The sequence below is a fragment of the Agelaius phoeniceus genome, chromosome 22 (assembly GCF_051311805.1).
Source record: "Agelaius phoeniceus isolate bAgePho1 chromosome 22, bAgePho1.hap1, whole genome shotgun sequence".
Classification (NCBI taxonomy): Eukaryota; Metazoa; Chordata; class Aves; order Passeriformes; family Icteridae; genus Agelaius; species Agelaius phoeniceus.
The window spans coordinates 7160024-7175989 of record NC_135286.1 but is presented as its reverse complement, the minus strand read 5'-3'; the positions used below and the strand labels follow the sequence as shown (position 1 = coordinate 7175989).

At 54.3% G+C, this 15966-nt stretch overlaps 1 protein-coding gene across 1 annotated transcript; it reads right to left on the bottom strand.

Annotated features, from left to right (window-relative positions):
- Positions 1-575: 575 nt before the first annotated feature.
- Positions 576-10180, bottom strand: TMEM200B (transmembrane protein 200B). Its single transcript, XM_054648502.2, has 2 exons — positions 9655-10180; positions 576-2348 (listed from the first exon to the last, which is right to left on the bottom strand). The coding sequence occupies exon 2, from the start codon at positions 2323-2325 to the stop codon at positions 1030-1032; it is 1296 nt and encodes a 431-aa protein (XP_054504477.2). The 5' UTR covers positions 2326-2348; positions 9655-10180; the 3' UTR covers positions 576-1029.
- Positions 10181-15966: the final 5786 nt, after the last annotated feature.

Below are 15966 nucleotides of genomic sequence, written 5' to 3'. Positions count from 1 at the left end.
CACATGCCCTGGCATCCCGGGGCTCCTCCTGCCCAAGAGAGCTGGAGGGAGTAAGAAGGGATGGGATGAACCCCCAGCTCCCTTTTCTCCAGGAATCTAGCCCCGTGCTGAGGCTGCCTCTTTGGCCTCATCCCATAAAGCTCCTGCTCTGCATCCAACAGGCACCAAATAACAGAACAGCACTCTGGCAAAACCAGCACTGACACTCCCCCACCTCTTTGCCCCTTCATATCCTTCCTCCCACCACCTGCATCCTCCATCCCACCAAAACCCAGCACAAACAAACCTAGATCCACTGAGAGACTCTCAGAATTGCTGCACCCCAGGTGGGCAGCAGCACCTTGCTCACTGCCTGCAATTCCTTGGGCACCTTTTACATCCCTTCTCTCCATAAAAATCCCAAACCTTGCACTTATCACCTCATCCTCTGAATGTTGAGCAGCTGGTTATGAAGCATCCCTTCTCCAGTGGAGTCTGGGTGGGGGCACAAGGTCTCACAGGCCCTCTGGACAGACTGCCACAGGAGCTGCCCCTCCCAAGCATCCCACAGGCAAGAGGAGGAGGCAAGGCAGGACTACATGGCATCCAGATAATATTTAATAGCCCTGTTGGGCCTACGTGCTCTGGCCAAGCAAATTTTCTGGTGGGTTGAGGCTGGACAAGGGGACATCACCCCCCAAAGCATCTCCCCACCCCAAACCTACTGAGATAAAGTGCTGTGGGGGCTGGCGGGGCTTCACCTGCCCCCATGTCCCTATCCCACAATTTGTGTGGGGTCTCAAAGTGAGGACTCCTCTGGAAAAGCCACCAGGAGAAGGTCTTGTAAGGGCAAGGGCATCCACCTGGAAGGACATCCCACCTAGGTGAGTCCTCACCCAGGAGCAGAGGGTCAGGACCTTCCTCTTGGCATTGGCTTAAAAATGCCTCTCCCAAAAGCCCTCTTGGATGTGGGGTTTTGGGGTCACTGGTGGGTGCTGTGGACCAGGATGAGGGACTGGGATGTTACAGTCCCCAAAGGTGCTGGGGACATCAGACCGGTGTGCCCTGCTCCATCCCCACCACCCAGGAGCTGGGCAGGGGCTGGCCCTGGCTTGGGGACTCGCTGGGCTCCAGCAGCTGGTCCGAGGACTCGCCAGTGCTTTCCAGTTTGGCGTAGCCCACAAGGCTGACATGGTCCAGCCGGGGCCAGCTTCGGTTCTTATGGTCCTTGATGGGGGCCACCAGCAGCACTCCCGGCCGGCCAAGGTCCAGGGATTTGGAGTGTCCTGGTGTGTGGAGGTGCACATCGGGGCTGAGCTCCACAAGCGGCTCCATTCCAGGACAGCTGTCATCCATGCTGATGACAATGTGGCCACCACCACCATCACCATCCTGGCTACAGGGTGCAGTGCTGTCACCAATGGAGAGCGGAGCCCGGGAGAGCTGTGATGTTTTGGGAGGATGCTCAGCAGGGCCCCTCTCTGCCCTCCCTCCAGTCCCCTGTGCTGCCCTGTCCAACAAGCAGTTGTTGAGTTTGATGATGGGCAGTGTCAAGGCCCCCATGGCCGAGGACAGGAGGGACTCGGCTCCAGTGCGGCGCGGGCGCGGGAGGCTCAGGTTGACCTCGGTGGAGCGGAGGCTGCGGAGAGAGGTTGCGGGGGAAGCTGCCGGGTGCTGTAGGAACTCAGCCATGGCCTGGAGCCGGTTGGGGCCATAGCAGTCAGACCACTTGCTGCCAGTGGGGCAGGGCTGACAGGACAGGTCCACCTGGTAACAGCCCTCCATGCACTCAGCATTGGCCTTGGGGAAGGGCTGGCTGTCCCCGTGCTGAAAGTGCCCATCCTCGGGGCTGGTCCCCCCGGGCAGCCCCACTGCCAGGCTGTAGAGCCCCTTCTGCATCAGCTGCCGGGTCTCCATGTCCCTGTTCTCGTACAGCATTGTGTTGGCACAGATGAAGATGAAGAGCCCAATGCCCATGATGACAGGGCCGATCAGCTTCAGCTTCTCGCTGTGGGGCATGTGGCGCCCAGCCACCACCTCCCTCCTCATGTCCCCCACCACACTAGTGTTCCCCGCGCTGGCCCCGGTGCCCCCATGTCCCCGGTGAGGCCAGTAGCCCACCACGGCAATGGTCATGCCCACCAGGACCACTGAGATGCCCACCATGACGAAGGCCCCCGCGGGTGAGCGCATGCGGAGCTGCCCTTTCAGCGGGGGCTCCGTTGGGGGCTTGCGCCGCAGGCGGCGGCCCCGGTGCTGCGGGTGGACGGGGGGCACTGGCACCTTGGGCCCTCCATGCTCCGGTTCCCGCATAGGCCCGTTGGATTCGGCGCTCTCTGCAGTCATCGTCTCTGGCTCAGCCACAATTCCTGCACAATGGGAGGAGAAAAAGGTGAGCGGGCATCATTGGGGGTCCCTGTGCCCAGGCTGCTGGAGCACAGGCTCCACAGGGACACTGGGAGCATGGGGATGCCAGGATCACAAGGACACCGAGCCCACAGGGTACACTAGGCAGGGACAAGCAGCTTTGCTCTGCCCAATTGCTTCCCTCTTTCCTCAAGTCACTTCTCTCTCCCCACTGAGGAGTGAAGGGCTGAGGCACCCCTTCCAACCATGCTCCCAAAGCCCCCAAACTCATCCCTCTAAACCCCTGAGCTGCGCAGGAAGCGAGGACAGTGGGGACCCTGCTGTGCCACACCCAGCACAGAGCCATCGCTAGCATCGCAGCCGAAGGGACCTGTCCTAGGTCACCCCAGTCCTGCGATACCTGCAGAAGGTGCCACTCCCAGTCTGCCACAACAGCAGTGAGGGAAGGTGCTATTTATTCGTCTGCTGGGGAAACTGAGGCATGTGGAAACTCAAATGAAAGGTCTGACACAGCCACACCACCCAGAGCCCTGTAAGTGATGATCCAAGCAGGACCTAAAAACCTAAACCAACATCAAGCCACTCATTAGACGGCAGGACCCACCAATCCACAGAGAATTTAAGCTAAAAGAGGTGTTTTTCCCAATTTTCTGCTGTCTCCTATTTCCTCTGACCTGCTCAGTGCATCCCCGGGATCCTATCCTCACACACACCAACATAAAACTCCACATCTAGGGATTTACAGTGCATGATATGTCATTTTATCCAGAACTTTATTTCCTAGATGAGCAAAAAGGTGTGGAAGCTGCTGCCCAACACAGCAGGTGACCAGCCTGGCAGGAAGCATCAGCTGGGCTGGTACCATTGTGCTTGGGATAAGTGGAACCCTGGGAAGCTAAAACAGGCCTTGAACAAGTCCCAGACCAAAAACATCTTTAAAAAACTATAAATAAGCTCATGCTGACAGGAATCTGTGTCCTCACAGCGTGGTGCTGTGTGCCCAGCCATGGCTGGCAGTGGGGCTGGGGCAGGACGGGGTGTCCGTGCATTCACCTGTGTCTCCTGGCACTGCCAGCATGGAAATGCTGCCCAGGCTATTCCCAAAGGAACATCCCAAAGGGGATGTGAGCAGGGGCAGCTACAGGGTGGCCCCCAGCCAAGGGATGCTGTGGGAGGCGCCTTGTCACCCCACTGCATCTTAAACTGTCAAGAAAAGCATTTGGACAACACAATCATGGATATTCAGCAAATCAAATCCAGAAACTAAACCCAAGGAGAGCCCTGCAGGAGAAGAGGGATAACCACTCTAATTCCACTCCCCTAGATCAATGAAGTACTGAGAGCCAGTGACCAGCATCCAAACAGCAGAAAAATACTACTTTCTTTCCCAGTTAATCATCTTAAGGTGTTATTAGCATCAGAGGGAAGGAATTAAAGATATGAGATCCAGGATGACAGCTTGTTCCTGGCACAAGGCTGTCAAGCTGTGACAATTCGAGTAAGGGAGAATTAAAGGGAAAAAAAATAAAGTCCCAAACAAACCAGACCAAACCCCAGGCCACTGCTGAGTGGGGTGTTAAGGCTTTCTGAAAAATAAATTGATAATCCCACATGGCAAAAGGAGAAACACAATAAACCCAAGGTAATGTTCATCCTGAAAAATGAGGCTTTAAATATTTTGGTATTAAAGGGAAACTACTGGACACTTGAACACATCCCAAAGACTGTGGGCTTTTTGCCTCCAAATGCCCTGATTAAGGTTATGTCTCAATTTTCTCTAATTGCTATCTTAGCTTCAAATTCTCTTAATTTTTATAGCAAACCCTTTAAATGCCTTGCTGGCTACTTAGAGATTAAGAAGAGAATAACCCTCTACATTGCAAGAGAAAGCTCTTGGACATTGACTGGAGGGAACATAACCCCCACAGCTCATGACCCCAAACTCTCACTGAACACACTCCTGTTTTATTCTGGAGCCTCAGCCATGCCTCTTTAACTCCAATTCCTCTAACCTCTCTAGCACCCCCCTCCCCATGTGGAATCAAGACCAGTTCCACAAGGACCAGGATCATCCCTGGTGTCCCACCCTGGGGACAGAGAGCCTCCCGTGGGGACAACAAGCTTTGCTGGGGTCCTGCCTGTGAGGACCATGAGCACTTCCCAAATCCTGCCTGTGAGGACCACACATCCCCTGGATCCTATTCAGGACAATGCTTTGGGTCTAGGTGATGTTCACCTGGGCTGCACCAGGCTGCTCTTGCCACAGTTTTGCTCTGGATACAGTCTGGAATTCATCTCAGGCTGCTTGGGAAGGGGCACAGGAAGATGAGGGGTGCCCACCCACCCCACATTCACAGGGTCCAGACCACACTGAGGCTGAAACAATCCCCTTCCCACCTCCTCTCCTCTTCCCTGGGCACAGGGACAGAGGTGCTGGCAGGAAGGACAGGCAGATGCCACCAATCTGGTTGAAGGTGGGGAATCCCCTCTGTAGCCCTGGCCACTATTCCTGCCCAGAGTGCCTGTCCCTTATGTGCCCACTGCTGTGTTCTGAACTTGGAGCATTTCCCTGCTCATTGCTGGGGCTGGTTGTTCCCAGAGTTCAAAACCATTATTTTTATTAATAGAATCCCCAAGGTTATATAACCCTTTTAGAAAAAATAAATTAAAAAAAATACGAAAGCCAGCGCTGCCATTTCCTCCTGCGGCCTGCAGCCACCGACATTGCTGCGAATGGATGAATCCCACATTGGAGCAGCGGCGTCAGACACAGCCCGGAGCGCAGGAACGGGGCTGGGACAGCCCGGACACATGCTGGGGACAGGTAGTGGCTCACTGCCCCCTCGGCATTCCTGGCTACCTCAGTCCAGCCTGGAGGCATTTGTGGCTCACCAGGATGAGCTCTGAGGTTTCCATTCCCGGTGGGAAGGAATGACAGTATGGAACTGTTAATGTCGTTCTGGAGCGGGATGAGCACTGCTCTGCTGCCAGGTTAAGCTCCCAATCCCCACAATAAGCCTGACATTAAAATAAACCCAAATATTTCTCTAATCCCTCCCATCACGAAGGCACATTGCTGGCTCCACCCTCCCACCTCAATCCTCTCTGGCCGCCTTCGCAGATTGATTCTCCTAAAATTTGACACTAAATCCCAATGCATCTGACAGCGGCAGAGCTGAGTGGTGATAAAGCAGAATTTGAGAAAGGTCCCTCCTGCAGGCAGATCCTCAAATCCCCTGGGTGTCCCTGGGATGCTCTGCCCCTACCTAGACCACACTGCCAGCTTGAATTTCCAGCATCAAAAGCTATCAAAAAGCATAAATGGCCTCCAAATCTCCCTCTGGATGAGGGAAGAAAGGCTGTAACAGTGTCTGGAAGTGCCACTCTAGTCCTGTGCCACAGGAGGTGCCACCCAGCTCAGTGATGGGCTGGAGATGCAAAAATGCCATATGGAGAAGGGCCAAGTGCAGGCAGCTCTGAGGGCCTTCTCCTCACAGGTTTATCCCTCTTGCCAGTTATCCTTCCAGGAGCTTTTTCTTTTCCTTGGCTCACACCTGGAAAGGGCTTTGCTGCAGGACAGAATCCACCACACAGAAGAGAATCCAGCATCTCCCTAGGGAGAGTGTTCCCATTGCTGCCATGCCCCATGCCAGGCTGCGCTACCCAACCGCAGGGCATCATCCCATTCAGCACCCAGGATCCCACCCTGGATGCAGGATCCTGTGGGTCCTGTGCAGGGCATCACCCTGGGAGCTGGCACAGGAGCAGCCCTGGCTGTAATGAACACCCAAGAAATGCCCAACAAACAGAAAATACCTCTGTTTTCTTTTTCTTTTCCTAAAGTACTATGACTTTAAAGATGCTCTCCTGATTTTGGGAATAAACTGGTTTTGCAATTCACTGCTAAATCAGCCAGCAAAACCTAGAGTGTGTCTAAAGGCTGCAGTAATGGGTGAGACCCCAAACCAGCAAGCACAGCCCAGACTCCTCTGCCTCATCCAAGTCCTGCGGAGCCTATGACATCCAAACCCGTGGTGGCTGAGCTCCCCAAATCCCTCTCCACAAAGAAAGGGGACCCAGGCAGACAAGACCTTCTGGGAATGAGGCTGAGTCAAGCTGCTGGATCCCCCCCGGCTCTCCCACCCACAGGGAAGGTATGGAGAATGGGAATGACAGTCTGCACTGAGATGTGTTGCTTAAAAATAACTCCTTTTCAGCCCAACTTCCAACGCCGCCCCCAGCACGGGGCAGGAGGCGACCACAGGAGCAGTACCCAGGCACCAGCTCCTTCCCCATCCCACCTCCCATCCTGGCTGCGGGAGACTGAAGCCAAGGCCAGCAGGGGAGCAGCAGCGATCCCAGTGCACAGTGCATCCCTCATGCTGGATACTCAGGGTGGTCTGAGCCCTCATATCCTCACCTGTGCAGTGCCTCCTCCTTCCCTAGTTCTCTGAGTTCACTTCAAGTTCCCCTCCTTGGCTACACATCCCCTCCTTGGCTCTCTTGGCTACACAGAGAGAGGGAACAGGAAAAAAATCTGCCAGACATTTCTGGGGGTTTCCCAGCTGGAGCAAACCCTGTCACCATCCCAGCATCCACTGGCAGCTCCCAGTCCAGAGCCTCCCCTGGGCTCATTCCCAAGGAATAAAACCTCCCTGTGTGAACCTGACACAAGTGTTCCAAATGCAGTGACAAAATCCGTGGCTCCAGCTCCAGCTTTAGCTGGGGACACCCATTAATCAACCATAATTAATTAAGTTCCCTCATAGAAACTTTCACATGAACTCAGTAATGCTAATTACCACAGCATGGGAAGGATTATCCCCTTCCCAGTGGGAATCACCTTCTGGTCCTAGACTGGGAGTCTTGCTGGGGTTGTGACAGATTTTCACCTTTGCTGCAGCACAGAAGATCCCGGGATTGACAACCCAAAGGTCAGAAGTGCCCCGTATTCCCCTTTCTGCAGCACAAAGACCTTGGTTTTCCTAGGTGAAGGATGGGATGGAGGAGGGATTAACACAAAACCACCTCCACCAAGCACCTATCAACAGGGGCATCATCCCCACACCTAGCCTGGGGTGTGGAGAAGCATCGTGCCAGCTCCCCTTTATCAGGTCACATGTCCCAGACAGCAGTCAGGAGCCACCAAGGCCACTACTGTTCCTTGGAATATGATCCAGGGAAAGATGGTGCTGGGGTGATTTGGGGACACATGGGTCTCTCCTTTTGCTTTCCACCCTGTGCTTGACCCCAGGCAAGAGGGTCCTGATGGGCAAATGGGACATGAGGAGTGAGAGCCATCAGTACCACCAGTAGCTCCAGCTCCATTCACCTTGAGTTCCCCAAACTCCTCCCTGCTCCTAAAAAATGGGGCCATGCTCTGAACGCCTCTCTAACCCTCAGGCAAAAGAAAGTGTGTGGAAACATCCCACTGATTACTAATTATCAGAGCTTGCCTTACCCAGATTTGCTCTGCTAATTAGACTAATCTCCATGGCTGGGAAATGAGCCGCAGTCACCCATGGTGAGGAGCTCAGGCAACTTGGATGTTGCTTAACTCTGACATGTCAGACCCCTGCAATGGGAGCGGGATTGTAACTCCTGGCTGCGTCTGACAGGCCATTGTTTAAGGAGACAATGAAAATCCACACATTTGGTGTTTCTCCCTCAAGCTGAAATCAGGACATCTGCATTGCCCAACTTTTTTGATAGGAACCAGATGCAAATAATTAATAAATCCAAATTCAAGATAATGCAGACATCTAAATTTAAATGGAGAGAGCTCTTTGCTCACTTGGAGGAGGGGGAGGAGTGAGGGGCTCAGAGGAACTTCCTGGGAGAATTCCTGCCTCTGGAAGTGGTGTGGGGTGGCAGGGTATCCAAGGATGCAGGCTGTGAGCAAGCACCTTGCAAATCCTCGCAGGCAAGAGAAAAGGAAGGAGAGTAAAAGAAAAATCCATAGGCTGAGATTTCCAGGGAATTAGGACCAAACTCTGAATCTGGCACCTTTGCTGCTGTTTCTTTGAAAAATCCCTGCCAGCATGGAGGGAGGAGACGGGATGGAAGGATAGAGTCCAGAGGCTGCCTCCCTGCTCCCAGGCACGGCCCATGTTATCCAGGGGGGTACAGACACACAGATCCCATCTCCCGCTCCACAGGCCCACATAACACCCGGCCTGCAAGCAATGAAGTTCCCAACTGCAAACCCAGCTGGTATCACTCTTAACTTCGAGCTTTTTAACCCCTATCTCTCCTACTCTTTACCCTGCAAAAGATATATCTTGCTGATTTCATGAGCAAGGATCCAAACCCACCAAGAGGTGAGACAGAGCCGTGGGTCTGGCTGCGGTCGCTGACCCCTCCGTGCCATAAAGCTCAGCCCCTTGTGTACACAGGCCCTCCAGATCCCAAACTCCAGGATCTACTGGTATAATTTCCACCCACTTCTCTCTTCAGTGTCCACATCAAACCGTATGTGGGGATGACCTGCGGGGCTACTCCTCACCCCAATCCTCTGCCAGGAGCCTCGGGAATTGCAAAAACTGCTGGCATTGGGCAGTTCTGCTCAGCTCCTGGGTTTTGGCTGTGTGAAGATGCGTGTGCCTCTGTGTGGGCTTGCACAGGAGTGTGCGTGCACATCTGTGCACAGCTGGTTGTGCATGCGAGTGTGTATGTGTGGTGTGTGTCTGTGTGTGTCTGGGTGTCCCTGCGTGTGCTCGGTGTCTGTGGGAGCAGATTTGTATCTGTGGGTACACCATGTCCATAGGTGCCTGGTGCCCCTCAGTGCGCAGTGCCTGTGGGTGCTCGGTGTCTGTCCATGGGTGCCCGGGGGTGCTCAGTGCCTGCCTGTGGGTGCTCGGTGTCCGTCCATGGGTGCCCGGGGGTGCTCAGTGCCTGCCTGTGGGTGCGCGGTGTCTGTCCATGGGTGCCCGGGGGTGCTCAGTGCCTGCCTGTGGGTGCCCGGTGTCCGTCCATGGGTGCCCGGGGGTGCTCAGTGCCTGCCTGTGGGTGCTCGGTGTCTGTCCATGGGTGCCCGGGGGTGCTCAGTGCCTGCCTGTGGGTGCGCGGTGTCTGTCCATGGGTGCCCGGGGGTGCTCAGTGCCTGCCTGTGGGTGCGCGGTGTCTGTCCATGGGTGCCCAGGGGTGCTCAGTGCCTGCCTGTGGGTGCCCGGTGTCTGTCCATGGGTGCCCGTGGAAGCTCAGTGCCCGGGGCGCATCCCGCCCGTGGTCTGTGTGCCCGAGGTGGATGTGGATGTGCACAGCCGGTGCCCCGTGTCCCCCCCGCCGTCCCCCCGTCCCCGCACTCACCGGCGGCCGCCGAGCCGTGCGCCTCCCGCCGGGGCCGGGGCCGGTGCCCCGGGGGCGGCGGGCGCTGGGGTCCGCCGCCGCGGCCGGGGCCATGGAGCGGCAGGAGGCAGCGCGCTGTCGGGATCCCAGCCCCCGGCTCCCCGCTCGCCGCCGCCGGGACGTCTGGGCGCGGGCAGGGGGGGCGGCGGGTTCCGCCCGGCCCCGGGTCCCGCCCCGGCCCCGCGGGGGGCGGAGCGCGGCGGGCTCGGGCGGGGGGGGACGCGAACGGGACGGGACGGGACCCCCCTGTGCCCCTACCGGGCCGGGCTCCGCGGGGCCGGCGGCCGCTTCCCGGCCGTGGGAAAGTTGCGATCGCGGTGCGGGATCGATGGGATTTGGGATTTTCCTGGCTCCGAGCGGGGCCGGCGGCGGCGGCGGGGGATGGAAGGGGCCGGGCTGGGATCCTTCCTCCGCCCCGCGCCCGGGTCCCCTCGCCCAGCGGAGACCCCAGGCCCTCCCGCAGGATGGGCCCTGCCTCGCCGGGGGATGCTCCAGTGGAGGGTGTCCCTGCCCACGGCAGGGGGAGGGCTGAAACTGGATGGTCTTTAAGGACCCTTCCCAACCAGACTATTCCGTGATTCTCTGGTCCTATGAAATACTCAGAGCTCAGAGACCCTTCTCCACCCCACCAGCAAAGCCCCCCAGCCCGCCAGCCTGCAGTGCACCAGAAGATCCCAGCTCTTCAAGCCAGGCCAGCCTGCACTGGGACTGGGGCTGCTGCAGTGGTTCCCCCCTTTCAGCACAGGGATTTCAGCTGCTGGGATGAAGCATTATCCCATGTCCATCCTGGCAGTTGGACGTGTTTGCTGCAGCCCCCCCAGACGGTGCTAACGCGGATTCCAGAGGCACTTTCTCCTCCAGACAGGCATAGTGCAAGGACCCTCGGCAAGGAGCTGCTCAGAGTGCAGGGCTTTGTTTCCCCTCCTCTGAACTTGCCAAGGACACAGCAGATCTCTCTGTCAGCCCCAGGGATTATGGCACAGCACCCCTATTCCTGCATCCTTATCCCCCATCTCCATCCCCTCACCCCCATTTCCTCCTCCCTGTGCCCACATCCCCATCCCCACAGGGCAATGAACAGAATCGCACAGCTGTAACCATGGGCACATCCTGACACACCAAAACTGCCAATCCAAGCCTTCACCAGCACATTTCCACCCCAGCACCCCAGTAAGTGCTGTGGGGACCCCATCTCACCCAGAGCCTCAGATGTTCCGCAAGGCAGAGGCTCTTTCTCAGCCTTTAATTAAAAGTGTGCCAAGGTCACATTCCTCAGATCCCTGCTCTCCCTAGGAAGCCACAAAACAACTCAACTCCCTGTGTAACTTTGCCACTGACACCCCACAGTCCAGAAGCAGACCCAGGATCTGGCTGAATGTCTCTATGGCAGGGAGCACTTCCTGGGAAAGATTTTTAGGGATAAAGCTTAAAAATGAGGTGCAGGACACCAGGTTCCTCACCTGTCTCTGGCAGGGAGCAACATCCAGACGGTTGATGATGAGGGAATTTAATCCCCAGTTCTGGGGGAATGCTGCACAGGGTCGGTTCTTTGCCTCCTTGCTGGGCTCAATTAAAGCAACTTCTGCGAATGTTTGGAGTTTCTTGAGGGAAGGGATTATGGCTGTGGGTTCAAGGTGCCAGCTGCATTGCTGGAGTGGAGCAATGCCTCACTCATCCAAGCCTTCCAGGCAAGGAACACCACTGCCCAGGGAAGAATGGGATTTGACTTTGGCTTGTCATGCTGTTCAAGCAACACATTCAAGGTCTCCCTTTGCCACCACTGGAACCCATCTGGGTACCCCATGATCCAGAAGAAATTAGTGCTTTTGAGCAAAATTTGATTTCTATTCAGAGGCTGTACCTGTGCCAGGCAGTGCTGGCCAAAGAGCCAGAGAGGGAAGTGGTGGGAGCTCTGTGCTGACAGCTTTTGGAGCAGGGCTTGGCAGCATGGGCAGGGCAGGGGTCTGATAGCATGGGGCTGGCAGAAACCACCATGCTCCAGTAGTGTCCCTCCCTGCACAGGCTCTGTCTCCACAGTAGTTTTCCAGTCACAGGTCACCAGTGATGCACTGAGTGGGCTGGTCTCCCCCAGGGGTCAACTGTTAATGTGGAAAGAGATACTGGAGGCAGGGCTGGGGGAGAGGGAAGCTGCCTGTGGTTCCCTGGGGTTAAAGTTGGACTGTGCAGGGCAGGAAGAGCTCAGCCTGGATTTTCCACCCTTCCCAAGATGGAAACTGCTGGGATGGGGATGTGGGTTCCTCCTGTGGGACCATCTCTCTCCATTGGACCAGAGGGGTAAAGAGAAGAAAAGAAGCCACTGGGGACAAAAGTGACAGCAGGGAGAGAAGAGGCGGCTCAGGGAGGAGGTTTTGGAGAAGAGCCCACGGCAGGGCAGGACATGTGCAGGACACACATCTGGGATGGGGAAGAACAACAAAAAACAGTATGAAAAAGAACCAACATCATTGTCTCTCTTTAAAGAGAGAAAAATTAGATCTCATGATAACTGGGCACCTCCTCTTGATTTTAGGGGCAGAGGGAAACTGAATCCTTGTTTGAATCTCTGGTAATCCTGGCAAAGCCTTCTCTGCTCTCTGCTGCTTCGGCTGGGGACTGAATCTGGGCAGGAGGGACCATGTGGATGGAGGAAGGAGGACCAGGCAGGGAGTGATCACAGCCAGGATCTGAGAGCAGAGAGAAGGAATGTTGTTATGGAGAGGCTGAAAGCTCGGGGTGGGGATGACTCATGCTGGAGAACATACAGCTGTTGGAGCGGGATTTGGCACGGGCTCGCGGGGCTGAGGAGCCTCCCCCATTACCAAAGAGGGGAAAGAGGAGCCTCCATGATGGCTCTGACCTGGCAGAGGCAGCTGTCGACCTGTGCTGGAGGTGATGGGGAGAGAATGCTGCCTGCTAAAGCAGGGTCATGGCCTGGAGAGGTATTTTGGGCAGCAGAGAGTGCGCAGTAGTGAGATCCCCTCTGGCTGAGGGATGTGTATCCTGACTACTGGGGCTCCTCTGCTCTCCATGAAGCTGCCTTGGGGAAGGAGATTCAGAGCAGTGGGGCTGGGATGGGGCTGGACAGGTCAGCTGTGAAGGACAAAGCATGAAGCAGACATACCACCTGACCTAGTGACAGGGGAACCAAGGCATGGAGCAGAGATATGCTCCCTGTGGGCTCCTTGGCCCATGGTCACGGTCTCCTCATGACCCACAGGTGGATGTGGGGCCTGGAAGTGATTTCTGTCTGAGGAGTCAGACTACCAGCCCTCCTGGGCTGCTGGCAGCTGATGATTGTAGGGCACCAGAGCTTCCATCCAACTTCCATCCAGCAGAAGATGCTGCAGCAGCTTCCCCAGAATTCACAAGGCTGCCACAGAGCTAACAGGGAAAAACAGTCCCCCACATCCACTGGAGCCTGGGCAGGCAGAAAAGGAGATTTGGGCAAGGCATTAGGAGCAGAAGGGTGACCCAACACCTTCCCAAAGTCACTTTCAGAGAGATGGTTTTTGTATGATGCATGGAAATAACCAGAGCACCAGATTCCTGGTGCCATGGGCTAATAGATCCATAGGCTGCTTCAGAGGTGGCCCCATTACTGGGGTAAGTGAAACAACTGTAAAACAAACAGACTTGTAATTAATCATGCTCTGTAAATGTGAAGTCATTATCTGTATGTCCCTGGAAAAGTAATTATCTCCAGTTTTTCAACAAGAACTTGGAAAAGCCTGAAGAGTTGAGTTCTGGAAATGTCATCCATCTCCATGTAGAAGAAAAGCTGCGTATTTTCACATATTAATGCAAGTTAATCGAATGTACAAAATAAGTGAGATTTAATACATGTCCAAAGCTGTAAGTTAAATGCCTCTTCTCTTCCCAGGCACTTATGAAAGTGTTTCGCAAACTTTTCCAGTATTGGACGCATTCTGCGCTGCTGTGTTTAATTTTCTAGCCAGTGGACATAAGATGGGATCTGATTTACAGATCTGTCCTCCTCTGCCATGTAAAGCAATCCTTCCTTGCCTGACCGGGCTCATGGGTGCAGAGCTCTGTGTAACAAATTCCTCTTTCCAAACAACAAAACCCAAATGTTTTCCAGTTGAAGGGAACATCAAGTCGACGACTTCAAGCCAAAGCACAGCTCTGTGAAGTTTTATGCAACTGAAAGTCCACAGAAACACACCCATGCTTGGCCAAAAATATCTGGGAAGACGACATTGCCTGCTGCATTTACATTCCTGATGCTCCAGCAGCCACTTGGGGAGAGGAAGAGCAAGAGGAGGAGGAAAAGGAGGAGCAGGAAGTGAGAGGCTGCAGACCTGGGGGCAGCACTTGCCAGAAACTACCCAGCCATTGCATTTCCAGCTTGGACAGTGCAGTGTTAGCACAGGCTGGGTAGGACATCTGCACTAAAGTGGGTTTAATGTCACCCTATGTCTCTAACACACACTGTGAGCAGAGCTGCAGGGAAGGTGCTCGATCTTGTGTACACATACCCAGCGCTCCCTGGGTGGCTCAGGCTGGGGTCAGTGCAGCCAGAATGAATTTTAAGCAGCCAGAAGCATTCAGGAGAGGAGCTTTTGCTCTAGAGTAGCTGCATCTGGTCATCACTTGCTTTTCTTGGTCACACAAAGGATCAAGATCCACATCCTGATGGGAAGGGTGGACTATCTCTAAGGATTATTCCAAAATGCACCAAAAGGCTCATCCTTCTATCTCTTCACCAGCTTTCAGAGAGTTTCTTGCATCAAAGTGTTTTGGTTTGTCATTTCAGTTATATCCTAAATTACTAAGCATTAGTGCTTGCTAATGTTGAAGTAACAGAAATAAAAGCTGAAGTATTTCAGCTAAAGCTGGGATGAGATATTTTACAGAAATGCAATATCCTGAGATTGCCTTTTCATTTCAAAATGAGCCATAATATTTCCAGCTCCACATGCTTCTTGGTGGGAAGGAAATTTGGATTTTTCAACCCTTTCTTGCTTTGCTGGAGCAGGCAGGAAAAGATTTGAGACAGGCTAGGGTCTCTCTGGCAGGAGCTGTGTGAAACCTTGGTGGCTTGGGGCAGAGGCTGAGGGATCTCCCTGATGTCTGATCCTACAGGAGAAATGCCATGGGAATCCAATGAACCCATCAGGGCCAAATTTGAACAGTCACCGAGGGAAATGCATTTTAGACCCTGTTTAATCAAATTGCTGAATTTGTCACTGCAGGAGCTCAAGAACAAGTTCAGAAGGGGCACACTGCAATTGAGGGGAAAGAGCTTCATCACCAGGTACCAAACGTGGTCCATGGGATGACAGGATGACATCTGCACTGCAGAAGCCCTTAAGGCATTGTTTCTCTGAAGGGATGGAGCACACCAGGGAAGCATTGTCCTCCATCCATCCCTGACCCATGCCAACATCCACATCTGAAAACCCTCCCATTCCTTTTTCCCTCCTTCATTACATCACACCCTCATTAGCACCCAGCCTTCATTAGCAGCTTGCAGGGGTAAGGTGCTGTGCCCTGAGGGAGATGTGAAACCACAGGGTCTGGCAGTGTCTCTGCTCCTTGTTCCCACAGTGGGACATGGAGCCATCCTGTACCAAAAGTCCCTTCCCAAAATGCTTCAATATCTGCTTGGGTGATGCAGGACCTGAGCATCCCCAGTCCATCACACAAGGAAAACTGCACGACTCGGGAGCTTGGGTACCCATAAGACAGAAATGTCCCTTTGTCTGCCTTGATTCACAGGCTTAGGACACATCTTGGCTCAGAACATTAAATGGCCATTATTGGCAATTCAGATGCCTGAGCCCAGTGTTTCCAAAATACAGCAAATATCCTCACTGAAATGGTGTCTCTTGCTGTGCCTGAGCACCAGGTCTTCCAGCAGCCCTAGAGAAGGCTCTGGTTCTGCTACCAAGCTGCTAAAGGATTAGTAAAGTAAAAAAAAAAACAACAACAACAACAAAAAAACAAACAAACAAAACAAACAAACAAACAAACAAAAAACCAGAATAAAATTATCACCCAGGGCAATATCCACAGCCTTTTCTTCTGCTTTAAAGTTGGCTACTGAGGCCAGGCAGGAGCAGGAGGAGCCTGTGCAGTGCCCCAGCACTAACACATTTATCTGCTCCTTGGCCCATCAGCTGCATCTCAGCATCTCTGGAACATTATTACATTTATCCATGTCCCTGTTTCAAATAACATCTAGGGAGCTGAGACCTCAGGAGGGGAGAGGACTTGGGTGAGATCCCCTGGAAAGGGAGAAGAGCCCAACTC